The following is a 24,549-nucleotide window of genomic DNA, read 5'->3' on the forward strand; positions in this document are numbered from 1 at the left end:
GGGGGAGCGATGTCTACCAGCCACCTGCAATTGTTCCCCGTAGTGACAGAACGGGGATCTGCCTGTGTAAACAAGGCAGATCTCTGTTCTGACAGGGGAGATCACAAACAGCCTGTCTTTCTACTAAGCAGGAAGATGGATCTGTGTTTCCCCAGTCACACAGCCCCCCCATACAATTAGTAAACACAAACAGGGAACACATTTAACCTCTTGATCACCCCTGATGTTAGCCCCTTCCCTGCCAGTTTTATTAGTACATTAACAGTGCATATTATTAGCACTAATTACTGTACTATGTCACTGGTTCCCAAAAAAAAGTGTAAAAAATGCCAGTTACGTGTCCGATCTGTCCGCTGAAATGTCCCAGTCCCGCTAAAAATCGCAAGTCGCCGCCATTACTAGTAAAATAAATAAAAATGCCATATATCTATCTCATATTTTGAAGACGCGATAACTTTTGCGCAAACCAATCAGTATACGCTTACTGCAGTTTTTTTTTTTACCAAAAATATGTAGCAGAATACATATCGGTCTAAACTGATGAATAAATTCGTTTTTTTACACTTTTTTTTGGAAATTCTTTATAGCAGAAAGTAATAAAATATTGTTTATTTCAAAATTGTTGCTATTTTTTGTTTATAGAGCAAAAAATAAGAAACCACAGAGATGATCAAATACCACCAAAAGAAAGCTCTATTTGGGGGGGGGGGAACATTAATTTTATTTGGGTACAACATCGCGTGGCTGCGCAATTGCCAGTTAAAGCGCCGCAGTGCCGTATCGCAAAAAATGGCCTGGTCAGGAAGTGGGTAAATCTTTCCGGGTTCTGAAGTGGTTAAATACAATGCCTGGCTTTGTCCACATTGACAGAACTGTACATTCCACTGCTACATATAATAAGCAAGTAAATCTACAGAGACGGAGCGTGGAGAGCGACGATTATAGAAGCAGCAGGAGCATGGGGTTCCTATGAGAGGACATGGACCTCCTGGGAGGCAACACATCAATGACAACCAGAGAGGGAGTTCAGTCCTCCTCCCTCCTCTGCCGGTGAACGAAACCAGAAAGAGCTGAGATATCAGACGCCACCAACCTTCGCACAGCCACGGACTTGGAGGTGCAGTTACTTGTAATTATCGGTATGAGCCTCGGGACATGTGTATGCTGCAAAGAGAAGAGAACTTAGAATGAACTCGTAATGAATCCACAGCGTTGTCAAGTCTAAGCAAACCAATCAAGTGAAGTGCTATCAATAGACACTACAACCATATCTACCAGACAGCTGGATTTGGAGCCGGGGCCACCTATGCATAGTAGTGTGGCTCAGCTCTAACCTACCTAACCCTTCACTATCCTTACTGAAGAAATTCATCCAGTCCTTAAAGTGATTGCAAAGGATCTTTTTTTTTTTTTTTTTAAACAAACATATCAATACTTACCTCCACTATGCAGGTGGTTTTGCACAGAGTGGCCCCGAACATCCTCTTCTGGGGTCCCCCAGCGGCTCTCGCAGCTCCTTCCCACATCAAATAACCCCGTAGGAGAAGCGCTCTCCCCAGGGGTTACCCCAGTCCAGCATTTACTTCCATAGCCTGGGGGAATCTTATTGCTGGGGGTCTATTGTTGTCAGGGAGGTCTATTGTTGCTGGTGGGTGATCTATTGCTTCTGGGGGGGTCGTATGTTGCCAGGAGAGATCTACAGTTGAGGGAGAATTTACTGTTGCTGGAGGGTCTATTGATGCTGGGGGTGGCATTTTGTTGTGTGTGTGGGGGGGATGTCTATTGTTGCAGGAAAGGATTGTTTCTTGGGGGAACTATTGTTGCAGGGGGAATTATTGTTGCAGGATTGCAGGGGATTTTTTACTTTTTTTTTTTAAATTGTCGCAAGGAAGGATTTATTGTTGCTGGGGGGAAACTATTGTTGTGAGAGGCCCATTGTTGCAGATTCCAGGGGATCTATTTTATTGCTTTTCTTATATTATATATGTTATAATTAACAAATTCCATACAAATGAACTAAAACTACATGATACTTGGTTCTGTATTCTCTTAAAGGGCCAGTACCGGGAGGTGGGTAGGGAGTGGAACCAGGGGTAGGTAGGGGGTGGAGACAAAGAGTAACTGAGAATGGGGAAGGGGTGGGGGGGGGACCTGCACCTATTCTCTGAGAAAAAAAGCCCTGGAAGGGACACACCAATCTTCACACAGCACACAGGAACAGGAGCTGAGGCTGTCAATCTGCTGGAGCTCCCTCCCGTGTCACCATTTCTCTCAGTGTCAGGAAAACCTAAGAAGTGACTTATGATGATAGAGGAAGGAGGCAGCGGACATAAATGTCACCTAGTGTTCTGGACTGAGACAAGTACACACTAGAGCAGGGATATGCAATTAGCGGACCTCCAGCTGTTGCAGAACTACAATTCCCATGAGGCACAGCAAGACTCTGACAGCCACAAGCATTATACCCAGAGGCTGAGGCATGATGGGACTTGTAGTTTTGCAACAGCTGGAGGTCCGCTAATTGCATATCCCTGCACTAGAGGGATATGCTTTGTTCATATTTCATGTCTGAGGTTTACAAACACTTTAAGTGGAAATATTCTAAGTTTCTTATCCCAGAACACTTGTCATTTCTGGACACTGTGAAGCTGTGCCTGTACAGCTTTCTCTGAGCAGCCATCGCACAACGTGTGCAGATTATCTGATAATTACAGCTTCCATCTGAGGCTTCTCCCAAAGATTGGACTTCCTGACGTCTACATTAGTTTGCCCATTTCCAGTTCTTTAATTCACACCCAGACGCCAACAACAATGTGGAAACTTGGCGAGTCAGCGGCGGCACTTACACGGATAATTAAGCGAATAGTCACCACACCAGAAGAAGCCATAATTTTGGCACTGTTCGGGACGAGATTGAAAACGGTGGGCATGATCGCTTCTGCTCCATGGTCAAATTTGTTCCCCAAAATCATTGAAAGGTGCCTGAAAATAAAACGAGAATTAGGGGATTAAACAATTAGCAGGAGTGATGACTGATTTCCAGATCACGTTTAGAGAAAGGAATAGAAGGATCTATGTATATGTATATTAGTCTATACACGTTGTGTGTATACAGCAGGCATGCAGAGAGCAGACGGATCTCCACGTGTTGTCGGGACATGTCTGCTCCTCACTCACCCCAGGGTAATGCAGGCTTCTCGCACCACTTGGGAACGCAGGTCCTTTGTGGAGAGCTTGAAGGCGCCATCGAGCAGCCGCAGGTGCTGGAAGAAAGTGTCGTAGTCTGCGGCACCGGCAACGAGAAGGGAGCGGACCTTTTTGAGCTGGAAACAGAAATAGATCAGTGAGAAACCAAGAATTACATTAAAAGGTGGCCATATAAAACCAGTTGTGGACATCGGGCTGGCTACACACAAACCAATTCATAGAAGCACACAGGGCACGATGTGCATTTCACCCTGTCCTGCCACCATAAAACACCCGCCCCATCTCAGAGTTGCTGTTTAACCCCTTGCCACTGGCGGCAGCAAAAGGGCGGGCTGCCACGCCCACATGACGCGCATCTGCATCATGGGCGGCTAATGTGTCTGTGCAGAGAACGTGCTCCGAGCAGAGACTAAAGCGGTGAAAGCTCGCGCTTGGGCCAGTTAACCACTTGCCGACCAGCGCACGACGATGTATGACGACAGAATGGCATGGGCAGGCAAATGGGCGTACATATACGTCCCTTTAAATTTGCCGCCCTGCCATCGGGAGTGCGCCGGCGGCGGCGCGCTGGTCGGGACCCCCGTGAGTCTGGTCGCGGGACCCACGGACTCGATCGCCGCGGGCATACCCGCGATCGTCTCACGGAGCGGCCGAATGGAGAAGTGCCGTTGTAAACAACATTTCTCCATTCTGCCTAGCAACTAGTGATGCTGATCTCTGCTCCATGTGATTGGAGCAGAGATCAGTGTTCACTAAATGAAAGCCCAACCCCCCCACAGTTAGTAACACACCCCTAGGAACACTTAACCCCTACACTGCCACCCACTGGTTAACCCCTTCACTGCCAGTGTCATTTACACAGGAATCACTGCATTTATATAGCAGTGATTACTGTATAAATGACAATGGTCCCAAAAATGTGTCAAAAATGTCCGATGGGTCCCCCACAATGTCGCAGTCACAATAAAAATCGCTGATCGCCGCCATTACTAGTAAAAAAAAAAAAAAAAATTATTAATAAAAATGCTATAAAACTATCCCTATTTTGTAAACGCTATAACTTTTGCGCAAACCAATCAATAATCGCTTATTGCGATTTTTTTTACCAAAAATATGTAGAAGAATACGTATCGGCCTAAACTGAGGGAAAAAAATGTTTTTTTTATATATTTTTGGGGGAAATTTATTATAACAAAAAGTAGAAAATAATGTGTTTTTTTCAAAATTGTCGCTCTATTTTTGTTTATAGCGCAAAAAATAAAAACCGCAGGGGTGATCAAATACCACCAAAAGAAAGCTCTATTTGTGGGGAAAAAAGGACGTCAATTTTGTTTGGGAGCCACGTCGCACGACCGCGCAATTGTCCGTTAAAGCGACGCAGAGCCGAATCGCAAAAAGTGGTCTGGTCTTTGACCAGCAAATTGGTTCGGTCGGAAAGTGGTTAATGAACAGTAGCCGGCAGGACCGGCTCCCAATCATGTGACTTCTGAGACAGCCAATCAAAGTGGTCACGGGATCGGCCAAACATTGCTACAATTGGGGGGCGGAGCCACTGCACAGAACTTTTTAAAGGGATGCCAGTGCAGACGACAAAGGGTTAAATGGTTGTTTTATAAACATTGTTAGACGGGAGACGGAGATACAAAGTAACATTATTACATTTGTATCTAATCCATTCCAAGAGAGGATCTTCCATCTGTACATTGTCAGGTAAATCAACCGGAAAAAATAAAAACAAATTCATGAAATGTGTTCCCATTTAGCCCCTTATTTACCCTTCGTTTACCTTAATCTAGCCTTACATATAATTTTTAAGATTTTTTTTTTAAGCATTGCGTTAGTAAATCTTTCCACTGCTTTGCACCAGAAACATTTGTGTCATAAAAAATAAATAAAAAAAAATAAAACAAGATGTATACTTTTTATCTGTAGCAACAATGTTTATTTACTTTTATATTAACACAGATTGAATTTGAGAAAAAGGTCCCTTTAAGTTTTACTTTGTCTATGGAAAGCATAGAAAATACAATCCTTTTTTATAAATATATGACCCTACCTAAACTATCCCTTCAATCCGTATGAAATCAGGCAGACCATGCCATACGTAAAGTAAGGGGCTCAACATCTTCATTTATTGTAAAGTATTGCACTTGCATGGTTAAAACTTGCAAGAAAGCATGTCAAAACGCCAGAAACTAAAACAAGTTCTTCCTCCAATAACCAAAATGGCTGATGTTCGACCGCGCATGCACAGTAAAGTGTACGTGGCTCTTTTCTACGCGTTTCATCAAAGATGACGCCAGCTGATAAAATGCATAGGGCGGAGATATGTACACATGCTACTGCACATACTTGGATGAATGCTGGCCATTTTGGTTAATGGAGGAAGAACCTGTATTCGTTTCTGGCAATTTTTACATGATGCCTTGCAAGTTTTAACCATGTAAGTGCAATGCTTTACAATGAAGATGTTTTTACAATATTACACTATGTTGAGACCTTACTTTACATATGATATGGTCTGCAGAGAGAGTTAGAGCTTATCTGATTGATGAACATGTCTCCATTGCTGCCGGGAGGTTCCTGTGTTGGCGCTTATTCCTTCCTTGAGATCCACCTTTACAGCGAGTTTTGACCACTCGGGGGGGGGGTCACCGGCATTCCAGTAAGCCTCTAGTGTGGATCTTTCTTTGGGTGTCACCCTGGCTATTCCTGGTTTCCTTTCCAAGCACACAAGAAGTTATTGTTTGGGTCTCTTTTTCCCCCCTTATACTCACCTTGGAAGTGCACTGATTAATACATTTCAGTGTATTTTTGGAATTTTCTTCATCATCGTGTAGTATTTTGAACCATAAAGTATCACTTTTTTCTGAATTCAGCATAATATATGCTTCAAAATACTCACTTGCCTAATAATTGTGCATACGTGTACATACCTGTTGGCAGATCTAAAGGAGATTGTATAGTCAGATTTAAACATGTGTGGTGAGCCTTGCGCCCAATCAGGATATAGAGAAGTGATTTCCAACTTAGTGCTTACTTTTTAGCCCCTCTCGCTTCTATCTGGATAGTGAATGGATCAGATGCCATCACTCAGTTTGGTTATGTTGGGATTTTTTTTCTCCGTCACCATTTAAGACAAAGTGACCGGGTCTCCTTAATCTCACTCTTTCAACTCCTCCCAGATATATTTATAATTGCGGTGCTCCCCTCCCACAGCTGTCACATAGGGAAGCATGTTAAGGTTGAACTGGATGGACTTGTGTCTTTTTTTTCAACCTATGTAACATGTGACCTCCTTCCGTGATGCAGTACCCAGGCCCGACGGCCAAATTCCTAGGTCTGACAATGTGACGTTAGGGAGAGAGATAATATTGCCCAATTAAAGTGGTTCTAAAGTCTAGGTGTTTACCTTAAAGAGCAGGTCTGGCCACCCCACGAAAAATTAAAAGTCAGCAGCTGCAAAGACTGCAGCTGCTGACTTTTAATATTAGGACACTTACCTGTTCAGGGAGCCCACAATGTCAGCGCCCCAGACGATCTTCAGATAAGCTGTCGGGTGCAGTCGCTGCCATTCCTGTTAAGCGATCTGCGCTTTCCAATAGGTCCAGCGGCGAAGGAAGGAGCCGAATTTCCAAAAGACTGGGCCGCAGAGCCGTCTCCTCCAAAGGTGCCAAATGTGGCACTGGAGGGGGAAGGAGACAGATAAGTGGAAGTTCCACTTTTGAGTGGGACTCCACTTTAATGGATTCCCTGCATTAGGAGGGGGTCTGTAAAGATGACCCGGTCACTTTGTCCTCTGCATAGGCAAGGTGTCGGGGTCACTAATTACCCACAGAATGAAGCACCCCTTATTACCGCCTGAAATGTTTTACTCTGTCCCTATCTATACCTTCCAGCTCTATAAAAACACAAGCAGAGATTTCAAGCATTTGTGATGGAAGGAAAGGTGCTCGTTACCGCAGTGATCCTCTGCTCCCAGTCGTGCTTATCATCTGACAGTATTTCCCGAATTTTATTCAGGGATTCCTCCAGATCCCTTCCAGAATAGATCTAGAAAATAAAATTACAATAAGCATGTGGTCTCATAAAGATTCATATTTAATGCCACAAGGCATTACAAAAGCAGTAATTCTGACCAACCAGTTTAGGACAATTCCAACGCAGCAGCACATACCTGCCAGATGCCCGATTCCTCTGTGGCAAGTGTGTGCCCGGACATTCGTGGCAGGGAACCAGCCGGCTTCCCGGACATTCGTGGCAGGGAACCAGCCGGCTTCCCGGACATTCGTGGCAGGGAACCAGCCGGCTTCCCGGACATTCGTGGCAGGGAACCAGCCGGCTTCCCGGACATTCGTGGCAGGGAACCAGCCGGCTTCCCGGACATTCTTCGCAGGGAACCAGTCGGCTTTCCGGACATTCGTCGCAGGGAACCAGCCGGTTTCCCGGACATTCGTGGCAGAGAACCAGCCGGCTTCCCGGACATTCGTCGCAGGGAACCAGCCGGCTGCCCGGACATTCGTCGCAGGGAACCAGCCGGCTGCCCGGACATTCGTCGCAGGGAACCAGCCGGCTGCCCGGACATTCGTCGCAGGGAACCAGCCGGCTGCCCGGACATTCGTCGCAGGGAACCAGCCGGCTGCCCGGACATTCGTCGCAGGGAACCAGCCGGCTGCCCGGACATTCGTCGCAGGGAACCAGCCGGCTGCCCGGACATTCGTCGCAGGGAACCAGCCGGCTGCCCGGACATTCGTCGCAGGGAACCAGCCGGCTGCCCGGACATTCGTCGCAGGGAACCAGCCGGCTGCCCGGACATTCGTCGCAGGGAACCAGCCGGCTGCCCGGACATTCGTCGCAGGGAACCAGCCGGCTGCCCGGACATTCGTCGCAGGGAACCAGCCGGCTGCCCGGACATTCGTCGCAGGGAACCAGCCGGCTGCCCGGACATTCGTCGCAGGGAACCAGCCGGCTGCCCGGACATTCGTCGCAGGGAACCAGCCGGCTGCCCGGACATTCGTCGCAGGGAACCAGCCGGCTGCCCGGACATTCGTCGCAGGGAACCAGCCGGCTGCCCGGACATTCGTCGCAGGGAACCAGCCGGCTGCCCGGACATTCGTCGCAGGGAACCAGCCGGCTGCCCGGACATTCGTCGCAGGGAACCAGCCGGCTGCCCGGACATTCGTCGCAGGGAACCAGCCGGCTGCCCGGACATTCGTCGCAGGGTGACCTCATGTGACATCCCTGGGCACGGAGCCTGCACAGAGCCTCCTATTATCCCCAACACAAGGTAAGAGTCGGCAACCGGGAAGGGGGGGTGGTGACGGGTGTTGGACGGGGGTGCAGTATATGTAAAGTGCTGCGTAAGCTGATGGCTCTATATAAATGCCTGTAAAAATGAATAAATCAAAAGGAAAAAAAGCTTTGTTTTATTACCTGCACTGTTGGAACATCTTCAAACGCTCTGATAAAGTCCTCCTCATCTAAACCCCCAGCACCACCTTCCTTGGATGCTCCTAGAATTTGGAAGAAATTACAGGAATGAGGAGAAGCAAAGAATGAAATAATGTACATGCAGCAGTATTAGATATGTGCTTTAATAAACCCCCAACTAAAAAAAATAAAAAAGTTTTCTTAGAGTGGTTTTAACCACTTGCCCTCCGAAAGATTTACCCCCTTCATGACCAGGCTTTTTTTTTTGCGATACGGCACTGCGTTATTATAACTGACGATTGCACGAGACCCAAACAACATTTATAGAATTTATTTCCCACAAATAGAGCTTTCTTTTAGCGGTATTTGATCACCTCTGCTTTTTTTTTTTTTTTTTTGTGCTATAAACAAATGACAATTTAAAAAAAAAAAAAAACAACAATATTTTTTACTTTCTACTATAAAACGTATCCAATAAAAAAAATCAAAAAAAAAATCAAATTTCTTTATAAATTTAGACCAATATGTATTTTGCTACATATTTTTGGTAAAGTGTATATCGATTCGTTTGCGCAAAAGTTATAGTGTAAACACAATGGGATACATACTGGAATTTTCTTCTTTTTCATACCAGTAATGGCAGCGATTATCAGCGAGTTATAGCAGGACTGTGATATTGCAGCAGACATTCTGACACTTTGTGGGAACGAATGACAATAATACAGTGATCAAAATAAACTGTCACTGTACTAATGACACTGGCTGGGAAGGGGTTAACATCTAGGGCAATCAAAGGGTTAGCTAGCCAGTGTTTTTGTGTACCGTGTTTGGTGTTTTTACTGAGGGATGCAATGGATTTTATGCGGGGAAAGAAAATCCAACAGTTCCCCCAGTCAGCACAGAGCTCTGTCCAGCCTCTCTCATTGACAATTGGTGCGTGCCCAAGGACATCCGTTTGCCGGTGTTCCTTCAGATTAGCCGGCCCTTCAGATTTGGTAACGGCCGTGACGGAACATCATGGCCATCTTAGTACACCCCGCACCCGGCCACACCAAGCCTACAGACAGAAGTCGGCAAGCGACATCTATTACACCCACACAAGTCTTGCATTTGACACTTAGGCCTCATGCACACGGGGCTGCAAAGCCACTACAAAACACCAGGAAAAATGGCTTTAAAAATCGTGCTTTTAGTAGCTTCTGCATTGGCGTTAATCCACACTAGCTTTTAGCAGCGGTTCTCTGCCTCTATTCAAATCAATGGTTCCCTATGAGTGTCAATTGATTTGAATAGAAGTCGCACCACAGGTCGGATCATGATGATCCGACTTGCGCTGCGACTTGAGAGCTGAGGATCTTTTTGAGGGGTAACCCTGCCCAAAATGGGAAAACTGGCGTGGGAAAACTGGCGTGGGATGCCCCCCCCCCCCCACAAGCAAACGAGACGCTTCGGTCTGGTATAGATTTTAAGGGGAACCCCCATGCCACAAAAAACTGGCATAGGGTTCCCCCCAAAATCCATGCCCGACTCTTATCCGAGCACGCAGCCCGGCAGACCAAGAAGGGGGGGGGCGAGCAAAAGCGTAGTCATAGTGAGGGGACTTTCACCTCCTTGCTTGCAGTCCATGGCTCCACCATCCTCAGAGGATTCCGCCCAGCTCTCCGATCCGGTGCTGCTCTGTGATGCCATCGTTGGCCACCTGCCTCTTACACAGTGTCTTCACAGAGTGAACATTGCAGATTCTCCCATCTTCACCTCATCATCGGTGCCGCAAGAAGCAGCAGTGAAAGCAGCCTAGCTATTCTAGTAGCTATTCTCGTGTCTGTCCGGGCAACCACATGATCTGTGATTCTGCCACGGCTGAGGACCCATCTGTACCATTTCTACATATGGGCAAGTAAGCTGTATAGCCCCTGGCTGTTCACATCTGGCTATTGGTGGATCTGGTGCAAGCTTTTCTACAGCAAACAAATTTTAACTATTGAATTTCTTATGCTATTATCAGTTTACTAAACTGTTCCTGTTTCAGTGACTCTGGTGACAATTGTCTTTTTAAGACTGGTGTCCAGTAGGGGTGTCTGTACACCCATGCCACATACGGCCTTGTTCTAAGCACTATACAGAGAGATTTGGTGGTTGTTAATTATTAAAGTGAAATGTTCTTTGCTAAAGAACATTATTTTTTTTTATCAAGTTGTTATGGGTAAAGTTCCGCTTTAAACAGGATCACTAGTTAAGGTATTGCAAGTGGAAAGTAACATGGGGGCCGCCCCCGAACAGGCAAGCTAATTTTAGCCAATACATTAAGGTTAATGAAAGATTAGCGGCTAATGAATACAAGTTCTGTGCTCTCTGCTGAAAAAGATGCCTTTACACAGATTTAAAGAAGTCCAGACAAAATATTTAGAGTTTTTAAAGTTTTAGCTAGAGTGGGGAAGGATTAGAACCTCGGACAGGTTTTTGCTGTTATTGGCGGCCCAGTTACAGAGATTTCCCCTCACTTCCAGCCATAGTGACAATAGTTTCACCAGACAGAAGTGAGGCAAATTATGCACTTGCGCTGCGCATGAATTCAAGATGGCGGCACTGGAGAGAAACCAGGTAGGGAGAACTTTCCCCACAAGCAATACAACACTGGCCTCTATAGACTAGTAAGTATGTTTTCCGCTGCATATAGCTATTGTAAAATTCGAACCGGGTTGGGGTGGGGTGATCATGTCCAGACGGCAGAGCTAAATGGTCCCATAGATCAGAGCTCTTCTCTCCCTACCGACTCAGCGGCAAAGCAGTGGCTATGGCGGTACCCCAGTTCACTGTGTCCCCTCCACCCACTTATCAGAGCCTGGCACCACACACCTGACCGGCATGTCCAGGGTCACAAAGAAGAGAAGAAGCTACAAAATCTCACAAACTTCTTCCTGGCAGCCGCTGTACACAGCACCCAAGATGGTGCTGGTTTGATCCCAGTTGCAGCCCAGCACCAGCCTTCTTCTCTGACCAGCCCTGCGCAGCAGCTCCGATGTCCTGGAGAAAACATCGGCTGGAGTAAGTCCTCTCCACCCACCACAAGAATCCCAGCCAAATCTAAATTCAGGAAAGCAGAGGATCCCACAGATTCTGCACCTAGCTCCGTAGCCTTTGATGCAGATCAGCTTTCAGAAGGCTAGGTTTACACTATGGCAGGTAGTTGTGGGCGCGGGAATGTACTTTACAGATGTGCGGGGCTGCCATTCGTTCTTATGCCGCGTACACACGATCGAATTGTCCGGCGTACTTAGTCCGCCGAAACGCATTTCACCGGACAATTCGATCGTGTGTGGGCTTCAGCGGACTTTCTCAGCGTAAAGTCCGGCGGACTTAGAAAGTATTTTTGCAGTCCAATCTTACCGCCGGACTTGGGTTTTAGCGGACAATACGTTCATCAGTATGCTAGTCCGGCGGACTAAGAATGACGCATGCTCAGAAGCAAATTACAAAAAGGAAGCTATTGACTACTGGCTATTGAACTTCCTTTTTCTAGTCCCGTCGTACGTGCTGTACGTCATCGCGCTAGCAAACGCCGGACTTTCTGTGTGTCCGTGTGTGGCCAAGTCCGTTCGCTAGAAAGTCCGCCGGACCATCCGCCGGATTGTTTGCCGGACTAAGTACGCCGGACAATTCGATCGCGTGTACGCGGCATTAGAAGCACCACACACACCTCTAAAAATACAGTGCGTTCACGGGTGCAGGAACCTCTGAAATGCAGGCACGGCAACCCATTCAAATGAGTGGGCTGTCGTGCCTTTGCAAGAGTGGCTTGCAGAGCCACAAGAGTGTGAACCCAGCCTAAATATGAATCCCCAGCCACTTGCACAGTAGAATGCACAGAAAAGATGGTGGAGCACTTAGCTGTTGGGGGAGGAAGAGTTAGGATAATGTTAAAGAGATGGCCTGTGAGAGAAAGGTGCAGAGGTGAGCTTTGGATGGAGGTGCAGAGGCGCACACACTCTGCAGAACACACTCCTGAACCCTGCAGTCTATACATAGTGCACTCCTGAACACTGCACTCTGTATGCAGCATGCTCCTGGACCCTGGAGGTGGCAGGAGGAGTGTGTGTGTGTGTGTGTGTGTGTGTGTGTGTGTGTGTGTGTGTGTGTGTGTGTGTGTGTGTGTGTGTGTGTGTGTGAGAAAATGCACCTTCATCTGTGTAGAAAAAAATCCTTGCACCAGCCCTAACAAAATACATGTGAATGGTCAGAAAGGGAGAGGGGTGGGCATAACTGCTCTGTGCGTTTCTCCTCTCTAAGATCCCCAGAGTGTCTCTCTACAAGAGCAATAAACCTGTCAATTGTAAAATGATAGTGATAAGCCCAGATGTCATGCAGCACCTTGGACTTAACTCATTGTGCTCCTGGAGGTGCTCCTGGAGGTGGCAGGAGCGTGTGTGTGTGTGTGTGTGTGTGTGTGTGTGTGTGTGTGTGTGTGTGTGTGTGTGTGTGTCAAAACACACTAGTCTGTAGACAAAAATTCTTTGAACCAGTCCTGACAGAATACAAAGGCTTCTGTGAATGGGCATCAGAGGGGAGAGGTGGGCATAGCAGCTCTGTGCGTTTCTCCCCTCTAAGATCCCCAGTGTGCCTCTACGCCAGAGCAATAAACCGGTCAATTGTAAATAATAGAAATAAGCCAAGCAGATGTCATGCAGCACCTTGGACTCAGTATGCTTCACTTTTTACAAATTGGCTAAATTCCTGTAAATCAGCTTTAAGGGGTGTAAAATATGGGAGTGATAATTCACGAATCCGATCACCCTAGAACCTGCATGTAATTGGGGCGATTCCCATCTCTCACCATGAAGTATTTGAAAGTCTACTTCTGAACTGCCCACCAATTTAACACCTTCTACTTCTATTGTTCTCGATGAGTGATGCGAGTGTACTCCAGTCCCACGTGTGCAAGTGTTTTATTATTATTCATCTGTTCAATGAATACTTTGCTATATGCAATGCACAGCCGCTATTGATCCATACAATGAAAAGCAGTAGGAAGGCCTATTCCAGCAGTATCTTGTAGCAGATATTGATTTCTCCTGGAAGAAGCCAAATTACATCTTCAAGGCATCATCACTAAGCCAGAGAGTGCTGGAAAATTATCAGATGGCACCTAAAAGGTCGCTTTAGCCCAGAAAATCATAATTCACCTCAATGTCAGCCAGGAAAACGAGAACTATACAGGGATCATGGCTGCAGTCCAGACTGCAAGGATACCAAACGGCTATCCTCGTGTTAAATGTATTCCTCTGCAACAGCACTTTAATGGATGCGTTCATTACCACCCATGACTGCTCAATGGATAGGTTTAGTTAACCAAATCCTCCCTTACAGATACATGGGAAAAGGAACCAAGTCATCTGAGGATCCCCCAAAATACGGGATGCAGGGTGTCAATATACAAGCTCAACCAGTTGTTACATCATAGTCTATTATGGGGGGGGGGGGGGGGGGCACACTGCGTTATGATCTATATTTTTATCTCTTCATTTGTATTTATGAAGGAGACATGCAAAACTACCCGCGTTCTTAGTTTTTTTTTGCATACATCCGAATGCTACACCGTGTTTATAATATTACCGTACCACATGGATGGAGGAAATACTTTGAAGGGACTTAACCGGCCCATGTGAAAGAGCCCTAAGCCCTTGTTCTCATTAACTGTGGCTTTGAAATCGTGCGACTTCATCTGAAATCGCATAATTTCAAAGCCGCACGTCAGTGCGACTTGCAAAACATCTGTTTGGCTTCAAGCACAGTTGTTTATGCAAGTGGCTCCCCAAAATTGGCAAAAGTAGTGGGGACTTACTTTGTTTCAAATCGGTGCAGCAATACAAAGTCGGCGTCGCACCGATTTGAACAGTGTGATTGCCAGGAAGAGGGTGTGCGACTTATCACGCGACTTGACCTGTCACTTGAATTTGAAGAAGGGCTGAATGTCATGTACTTCATACACAAAGTTCTCTAAACTCACCTCCTGGCTTGGCGGCCACTGCAGATGCTACCGGTCTCCGAGCTGTCCCCATGGTTACCGGTTTGCGGGCAGAGGGAGGCGCTTTGGATGACGCAGTAGAGCTCGCTGATGAAGGTCTGTTTCCATCAACTGAATCCTCATCATCAAAGTTTTTATCTGAAATCAAAACAAGATATGTTGGTGAGCAGCAAATACAATAATTACTTTACATTTTCCCGGCAGATAAGCCTGTACAGGCCGCCCCCCCCCCTCACAATGTTTTCAAAAGAATTATTTTCATAATGGATCCACGGCATCGTGAAAGCTTGCATCTTTAATCATTTAAGTTAGCCAAAAAGGACATCATGCCGAACTTTCTGCATTAATTGATAACCAACAAAAGTAAAATACGCTACAAAGCTTGCTAAAGACTGAACACTCAACATCTGTAACTGTACAGCAAAGCCACATGGCCAGTTCCAGATAAATGATCAAAAAAAGTTTCTAAAGCCAAAGTACCTCCAGCAGAATGGAGTTGATCAAACTGGCCACTGAGAAGCCATAAATACCAGAGCACGCCACCGCTTTCATTCAAGGCCGAGTGACTTTAACCTTTAGTGTGTGAGGGACGGGGTTCTCCTTTAAAACAGACCTATATTTAAAAAGAGAACTAGTCACAACCGTACTTATGGAAGAACTCTTGAGCCTTTAGATTTTTTTTTATTTTTTATATTCCACCCTACTATGCGGATTTGACATTGTTGTGCACTCTCAGGAGCTGGAACACAGCATGCAACGTAAGCACTTGACAGGGAAGCTGAGGTGTTCGGATCAGCGACAATCTAAAGATTTGTGAACACTGTCATGTCCTTTTCTTTGAAGTCCACTGAGGGACACGCAAAGCCTTTGTGTTACACTGCTGCCTGCAGGAGGAATGGGCACACTGTGTCACTCATAGACCCCCAAATAAAAAGGTTTTACGGCAATTTCTCTTGTTTTCTTTGTCTATTGAGGGACAAAGCAGTCCAATTTAGGCGTGGGCACCAAAGCAAACAAATGCTAGCAAGCGCAAGAAAACAGAACTGGGCACTACCCTGCAGCTCAAGAGCTGCCTGAAGGACCTTTTAGCCTAAGCTGGCACCAGATGAGGCCAAAATGTCCACGTGGTAGAACGTGTGAACTGTAGACCTTGTGGCAGCCTTGTAAATCTGCAAAACTGATGCTTGATGCCTAAAAGTCCAATAAGCACTCACAAATATAGTAGAAGAAGCTGGTGCACCCTTATGGGAACCACCTGATTACTGAGGGAATAAGTCTTTCTGAATAAAATAGTGGCTGAGAGACACTTACAGCCCTGAAACACCTCCAGACAATAAAAGGAAGTTTCCTTTTGGTAAACTGGAACCAAATAGGACAGGACAGAGGAACAACATGCTGATTAAGGTCAATGGCAGAACAACCTTAAGCAAGAAGGAAGTTCTGTGTCTCAGCACCACCCTGTCGCTATGCAAGTTTAAAAAAGGTTTCTAGCATGACAAGGCTGGCAGTTTACCAACACCTGGGTAAGAATAGAGACAGAATGTCTCTAATGGGTTCTAATGATGGTTTCTGAAGCAAAGCAAGTGCCAGTTTCAGATCCAAGTCTGGAGGGAAGAACGGGGAGGGGGGTGGGCTATCTGGAAGACCCCCCTGTTTGACGGGCTAATGTTCTCTGAAGCAGAAAAGGAAGGGCAGAAACCTGACCCTTGATAGTGCCAACTGCCAGACGCTGGTCGGGATCCACAGAGAAACTCCTAGGGTGGAAGTCCTGAGACCCAAACCAAGTGATGTGTGCTTATATACCATGTATATATAGTTGTGAGAAGGCATCATAGTATTTACTGGATTGTAGAAATCAGACTCAGATGCCCCAGTCTCTTAGAATCTGGGCTTCAATAGTCATACCATTAAAGCCAGCTACCGTGAAGCAGCTTGGCAAACTGGTCCTTTGGCCAGAAGATCATGACAATCCAATAGTGTCTGGAAGCAGTCTTACCAGATCAAAGTACCATGCGTCAGGGCCAGTCTACCGCAATGAGGCTTACCAGTATGCCCTCCATCACGATCCTGCAAAGCAGATGAGTGGTGCATAGATCAGAGAGCGTACTGATCCCAAGAAGACAACAGAGCATACACGGCTCCCTCTACCTGCTGACAAATGTGCATAATTTTGTTGTTTGGCCAAGAGGTCAACATCAGGTATCCCACACCTATGGCACAGGGACTGGAACACTTCCAGGTGTAGGGACCAATCTCAGGGTCCAGGCACTGCCAGCCAAGGATGTCTGCCTCCAAGCTTAGTTGTCTACACCTGGAATGTACATGGCTGGAATGAGAAGTTCTGCACAGGACAGCATCACATCTACCTCTTCTCTGGTTACTCCCCGATGATTGATAGGTCACCTCTGTGACGTTGTATAACTGAATCCAAACTAAATGACACTTCAGTAGGATAGTCCAGGGCTGTAGAAACAGTCAATTTGTCTGAATTTCCATATGTTGATCAGAAGACAAGACTTCTCTCAACAACCAAGTTGCCAGCACTGAGGACTTCTCGCCAAAATGTGAAACTGACATCCATAGTGAGGATCCTCTAAAACAGGGGTGCCCAACCAGTGGCCCGGGGGCCACATGTGGCCTGCAAAGCCCTCTGATGTGGCCCGCGACCTCCTGCTCTGGGATAGAACAGAAATAATACTGTTATTAAAGGTCAGTTTATTACTAAAATCACAGTGTATTAGGCTTGTGCAATTCGTTTCGTAACGAATCGAAATTCGGCCGAATTTTGCATCCGAATGTCCGAATAAAAAAATAACAAATTACAACGAATACGAAAGAAATATAACGAATGAATTCGAATGAATTCGACATGATTCATTATTATTTCAACTGCATTCGAAATGATTTCAACATGATTCAACATTATTTCAACCGCATTCGAAAATATTTTGTAACCCGACTTTAGGGCCATGTATCTCGGGGTCACTTGGTGCTAGAAACTCAAAATTTGGATATGTTGTAGAGCTAGTATGATATTGTTTGCATATTAAATTTGGGGTTTCTAGCTATAAGTGACCCCGAGATATGTGTCCCCAAAATCGGGTCGCAAAATGTCATTCTCCGCTCTATTAACTAATAACATTTTGCGACCCGAATTTGGGGCCAGATATCTCGGGATCACTTATAGCTAGAAACCCCAAATTTGGTATGCAAACACAATAATACTAGCAATACAACATATCCAAATTTGGAGTTTCTAGCACCAAGTGACCCCGAGATACATGGTCCTAAAGTCGGGTCACAAAATATTTTCGAATGTGGTCGAAATCATTTCGAATCCGGTAGAAATATTTTCGAATTTCGTTGAAATATTTTCGAATATGGCCGATTTTTCAAATTCGGTAGAAAACTAAACGAAATCCGAAAACGAATTTAAGGAAGTTAACGAATATAAGGAAACGAAATTAATGAACGAATTAAAACGAAACGAAATTAAACGAATTTTTTCCTTTTGCACATGTCTACAGTGTATGTATGGGCATATCTTTTCTGCAGTGGTTACTGGGCTGCTTTCAAACTGATCCGCAGGTGCAGAGCAATTTACCTGCGGGGTTACCTGCACTGAGCCATAGACTTCTATTATTACCTGCAAGTTTGGTGAGCTTTCTGAAAGTGCACCAAACCTGCAGAATAATAATAGAAGTCTATTGCAAACTGCAGGAAAGCCAAAAAGGTACACTGCGTTGCACACGTGGTGCAGGTAAACCGTAGTGAATCCGTGTGAAAGCAGCCTTGGACCCCTTTCACATGGTCAGTCTGACAGTCCGACCAATTGGACCCTCTATTCACCTCTAAGTAGTGGCAGCAATACGATCCGCTAAAAAGTATCGTGGGCTGTGTCCGTGTCTGCTCTCCAAATGCAGAGTGGACACGAACATGCCGTCCACCCACTCCGTGCATTGTGGCCCGCGACTGGTTACCAAGTCGGTTAAGTGGCCCTCGCTCTTCAAAAGGTTGGGCACCCCTTGCTCTAAAAGATGGAAGGATCCTTGCCTGGTGGCTGAGGTATCAAAAACTCTAGATTCCGGATTCCTTAGCTACCAGGCCAGAGACAACCTGGTCCACGGTGATAGGTGAACGGCTCTCTGTTCATATATCGGCTTATCCCACTGACAGGACGGTGCGATGTAGAGGTCTAAATTTAAAACTGGCCAAATGGAACTGCCTCTAAAGTGACAACAATCAGACTCAGGCTGAAGTGGGGGGATTGGACAGCTCCTGGGTTAGGGAATGGAAATCTGAACCTAGAGCGTCACAATATTCTCCTGTGGAAAGACACTCTGCCCTGAGCTGTGTCCAAGACTAAGACCCAGAAACTCCAAATGATGAGTTGGTGCCACTGATTTCAGAAGATTCAAGATCAATCCTAATCGTTTTCATGCCTGTTATCGTTACATTATCCAACACAGTCTAAAGCCTCGTACACACGATCAGATTTTCAGCAGGGAATTGTGTGATGACAGACGGTTTGTCTAAAATCCCACCATTAGTAGGCCCCATCAGACAATTGTTGGCCAAACTTTCTGCCAAAAAAAGTTGGCTGGCAGGCTAATACACATTTTCGGCGGACAACGGTCTATTGTCAGATTTTCCTATCGTGTGTACACAAGTCCGTCACACAAAAGTCAAAAAGTACAAAACACGCATGGTCGGAATCAATGCTCAAACACGACATTAGCAGAAGGTGGCCAAAGGATGGCGCTCGAGAGCTGAAATTCCTCGTAGTACATCACTATGTTCATGTTTGTTGGCCAACGATTGTGTGCCGTTCGTATGCAAGACAAACTCCAGGCGCACACGGCCTTCAGACAAAAGTCTGATGCTTTGTCTGCAGGAAAATCTGTTAGTGTGTACCAGACTTTGTTGCGTCAACAAGTGGCCATGTAAGTATTCCACAATGAAGAGGCCATCACTGTGGTAAATACCAGAGGCACAGATGAGAGTTCAAAGGGCAGGACAATTAACTGGTAGCACAGGGGCCCCACAGCAAAGTGCAGGAAACGCCAACGTAGACCTCAGATTCAGACTTCAATCCTCTCTCTAGCCCCTTCCCGCCGAGCGTACACAGATGTGCGTACTCGGCTTCCGGGGGGTATACCGGGATGATGCCCGCACCTGCAGGCCTGCATCATCCCGGTACCGTTCTTTTCAGCGGGCGATTGGCTATCCAGCCATAACAACCGATGCTCGTCCCCCCTTTCCGCCGCCTCCCGCCGCTGTTACCGGTGCTCCCGCTCGATCGGGAGCACCGATTCAAATTCCGCCGCCTCCGGCTGCTGGGGAGGAACTGGAACGAAGCGGTAATCGGCTACGTTCCAGTCTCCTCATAGTAAACACGGAAGCGACGTCACAACGTCACTTCCCGTTTACTCGGCTGCCGATGGCGCCGGTTTTAAAAAGATATACGGTATTCAGAATCGCCGTTTTCGGCGATCTGAATACATTGAAGTGTAAAGGAGGGGTGGGGGGTCTTTTAGACCCCCCGATCCCTCCATAAAGAGTACCTGTCACCACCTATTACTGTCACAAGGGATGTTTACATTCCTTGTGACAGCAATAAAAGTGATCACAAATTTATTTTTTTAAACAATTTAGTCATTTTAAAATAAATAAAAAAATTTTTTTTAAAGCGCCCGCTGTCCCCGTGAGCTCGCGAAGCGAAGAAAACGCATACGGAAGTCGCGCCCGCGTATGTAAACGGTGTTCAAATCACACATGTGAGGTATTGCCGCGATCGTCAGAGCGAGAGCAATAATTCTAGCACCAGACCTCCTCTGTAACGCTAACCTGGTAACCGTAAAAAAAAAAAATTAAAGCGTCGCCTATTGAGATTTTTAGGTACCGTACTTTGTCGTCAATCCACAAGTGCGCGCAACTATAAAGTGTGACATGTTTGGTATCTATAGCCCTTTCAAGACTAAGCCTATTTTTGGAATTTGGTGTTTACAAGTTAAAATCCATATTTTTTGCTAGAAAATTACTTGGAACCCCCAAACATTAAATATATATATATATATATATATATATATATATATATATATATATATATATATATATATATATATATATATATTTTTTTTTTTTTTTAGCAGACTCTAGAGAATAAAATGGCGATTGTTGCAATATTTTATGTCACACGGTATTTGCGCAGCTGTGTTTTAAACGCAACTTTTTGGGAAAAGGGACACTTTCATGAATTAAAAAAAAAACGAAACCGTAAAATTAGCCCAATTTTTTTGCGTAATGTGAAAGATAATGTTACGCTATTTACTCGGCGTAACATTATCTTTCACATTACGCAAAAAAATTGGGTTAATTTTACGGTTTTGTTTTTTTTTAATTCATGAAAGTGTCCCTTTTCCCAAAAAGTTGCGTTTAAAACACCGCTGCGCAAATACCGTGTGACATAAAATTTTGCAACAATCACCGTTTTATTCTCTAGAGTCTCTGCTAAAATATATATATATATATATGTTTGGGGGTTCCAAGTAATTTTCTAGCAAAAAATATGGATTTTAACTTGTAAACACCAAATTCCAAAAATAGGCTTAGTCGTGAAAGGGCTATAATACAGTAAGGGCCGGTTCACACTGCGGGCGATGCGAGGCGACACGACTTGCCTCGCCGCGATCTGACAAGTCGCCCCCGTTCTGTACAATGGAACCGTTCTGAGAGGAGCGACTCGAGTCGCTCCGACTCAGAAAAAAGGTTCCTGTACTACTTTCGGGCGACCTCGGGGCGACTTGCATTGACTTCTATACAGAAGTCATCTGCAAGTTGCCGCTGAGGTCGCGGCAGGTCGCGGCGAGGCAAGTCGGTGTCGCCTCGCATCGCCCGCAGTGTGAACCGGCCCTTAGCCTACGGTCAGGCAGGAACTTCATGTAAGCAATACATGACAAGCTACAATGGGGTTGAATAGACTGATATTCAGCCATAGGTGGCCAACGGACACAGCAATGTCCCCAATACACGCAGCACTATCTACAGTCCCTGGCTGGAGAACGGATCCACCATATACTACAGAATGCCAAGAATACTGGACACATCTCATCACACTTCACACAATATTGAGGTCATGCTTCATTCAGGCACCCGCAATCATCATAGAATAAGGGGGGTTATTTGACACGGGTGGCAAAAACAAGCAGTTGATCTGTGTTTTTACTGCCCCACGATTGCCCAGCTAAATCCTAACTTTGCAGCTGAAAAGCGTGGTACACACGCCACAGCAAATTTAAGTCAGCTTGCAAGAGTTTGATAAGAGGCACAGACTGTCAAAGCGTGCCCGTTGAGGTCACCGGAACCATGCCAGAGCTACAGCCCAAATACCTGGCTCGCGGTTTTGTATTTCGATACAAAATGCTTGCGATTTAAAAAAAAAAAAAAAAGATTTAAGAGGCTGCGGGGCCGCCTCCTGAACGCCTGTCTGCCGCTGTTTTACCAAAAGATTTCAGAAGGCTTCAGAGATTGCGGATGGTGTGAAAGAGCCGGGGGGCACCACCAACATTTTTATAAACTCAGTAGATACAAAGAAACTTTTGAAGGCCACTTTACATTTCAGAATTGGATACATTTCTTATAGGTTTGTCCCACATTCTGATAAGAACCCGAGTACATTTATCATGGGCACTACTCTTCCCACCAACACCAACAATGGGGCACTACTCCTCCCACCGACACCAACAATGGGGCACTACTCCTCCCACTGACACCAACAATGGGGCACTATTCTTCCCACTGACACCAACAATGGGGCACTACTCCTCCCACTGACACCAACAATGGGGCACTACTCCTCCCACTGACACCAACAATGGGGCACTACTCCTCCCACTGACACCAACAATGGGGCACTACTCCCATTGACACCACCAATGGGGCACTACTCCCACTGACACCACCAATGGGGCACTACTCCTCCCACTGACACCACCAATGGGGCACTACTCCTCCCACTGACACCACCAATGGGGCACTACTCCTCCCACTGACACCACCAATGGGGCACTACTCCTCCCACTGACACCACCAATGGGGCACTACTCCTCCCACCGACACCAACAATGGGGCACTACTCCTCCCACCGACACCAACAATGGGGCACTACTCTTCCCACCGACACCAACAATGGGGCACTACTCCTCCCACCGACACCAACAATGGGGCACTACTCCTCCCACCGACACCAACAATGGGGCACTACTCCTCCCACTGACACCAACAATGGGGCACTATTCTTCCCACTGACACCAACAATGGGGCACTACTCCTCCCACTGACACCAACAATGGGGCACTACTCTTCCCACTGACACCAACAATGGGGCACTACTCTTCCCACTGACACCAACAATGGGGCACTACTCCTCTCACTGACACCAACAATGTCCTTAACCAAACTGTCAAACCATCAAATGGCCAGTGTCATAACTGATCACATGTGCAGCACCATGGCAGTTACAGATCAAACAGAAGCAGCTTCCTTGGCTATAAATTCTATTTAACCACCTCCTGCCTGCCATATAGACAAATAACAGTGGAAGGGTGGTTCTCCTGTTCTGGCACAACGTCATATGTCGTAACATTCTCGCCATGCTTGCGTGCACACAGCGCATCCCGAGCTCGGTAAAGAGCCGATGAGGTGACTCTTTACCCATGTGATCAGCTGTGTCCAATCAAAGATTGTCACATGTAAACAAGGAAAATGCCAGTTGTCGGCTTTGCCCTCCTTACACAGAGAGTGAGACGAGGAGAGCCGATCAGCAGCATTTCTCATCAGGGGAGACCTGACAGATGATCAGGGCACTGATTACCAACGCAGCTCAAACAGTGCCCATCGGCGATGCCAGTTAGTGCTGCCTTTCAGTGCCACCAATCAGCGCCCATATGCGCCGCCTATCAGTGCTGCATATTAGTGCCTCCTCATCAGTGTCCATAAGTGCAGCCTATCTGTGCCCATTAGTGCACAAGAAAAATTACTGATTTACAAAATTTTCTAACACAAAAATATAAAAGTTTTTCTTGGTTTAAGGTCTTAGCAAGAAAAAAGAAATAAGGAGAAAAAAAAACCCCCCAGTGGTGATTAAATACCACGAAATGAAAGCTCTGTCTGGAAAAAAAAATAAAAATGATAAAAATGTCATACGGTTACAGTGTAGCATGACCGCGCAACTGTCATTCAAAGTTTTGTGAGAGAGCTGAAAATTGGCCTGGGCATGAAGGGGGTGAAAGTGCCCCCCGGTATTGAAGTAAAGGCAGATTGGCCTCTACAATCTCAGCAGTGCCTAAAAATGGAGAGTAACTGAGCATGTGCAGAGCGGGATGAGACCGACCGCGTACCGCTGTATACTCACCACTTTATTAGGTACACCTGTTCGATAGCTAATTAATCACATGGCAGCAAGTCGATGCATTTCGGCATCCGGATGTGGTGAAGACGATTTTCTGAAGTTAAAACCGAGCATCAGAATGGGTTAAAAAAAAAAAAAAAAGGATTTAAGTGACTCTGAACATGGCGCGGTTGTTGGTGGCAGACGGGCCGGTCTGAGTATTTCTGGGATTATCACACACAAGCATCTCTCAGGGTTTACAGAGAATGGCGGGAGGAGAGAAAATATCCAGTGAGCGGAGGTTGTGTGGAGGAAAATGCCTTGTTGAGGTCAGAGGAGAATGAGTAGACTGGTTCCAGATGATGGAAAGACAACAGTAACTCAGATAACCCCTCGCTACACCCAAAGTATGCAGAATACCATCTTTGAATGCACAGCACATCCAACCTTGAAGCAGATGGGCTACAGCAGCAGAGGACCACACCGGGTGCCACTCCTGTCA

At 46.1% G+C, this 24,549-nt stretch overlaps 1 protein-coding gene across 24 annotated transcripts in view; it reads right to left on the reverse strand.

Annotated features, from left to right (window-relative positions):
* The window catches only part of CLASP1 (cytoplasmic linker associated protein 1), a 233,225-nt gene that overhangs the window by 140,367 nt on the left and 68,309 nt on the right, over positions 1-24,549 (reverse strand). For all 24 annotated transcript variants that reach the window (XM_077449691.1, XM_077449692.1, XM_077449696.1 and 21 more), the window contains 6 exons: positions 14,642-14,797; positions 8,641-8,720; positions 7,168-7,260; positions 3,178-3,323; positions 2,847-2,982; positions 1,094-1,164 (listed from right to left, as the gene is read on the reverse strand). In XM_077449691.1, coding sequence (XP_077305817.1) covers positions 1,094-1,164; positions 2,847-2,982; positions 3,178-3,323; positions 7,168-7,260; positions 8,641-8,720; positions 14,642-14,797 — 682 coding nt within the window. The remainder of the gene's footprint in view (positions 1-1,093; positions 1,165-2,846; positions 2,983-3,177; positions 3,324-7,167; positions 7,261-8,640; positions 8,721-14,641; positions 14,798-24,549) is intronic.

The sequence above is a fragment of the Lithobates pipiens genome, unplaced genomic scaffold (assembly GCF_037356315.1).
Source record: "Lithobates pipiens isolate NorthernLeopardFrog02 unplaced genomic scaffold, aLitPip1_a1.2 Scaffold_22, whole genome shotgun sequence".
In the NCBI taxonomy this organism is placed as follows: Eukaryota; Metazoa; Chordata; class Amphibia; order Anura; family Ranidae; genus Lithobates; species Lithobates pipiens.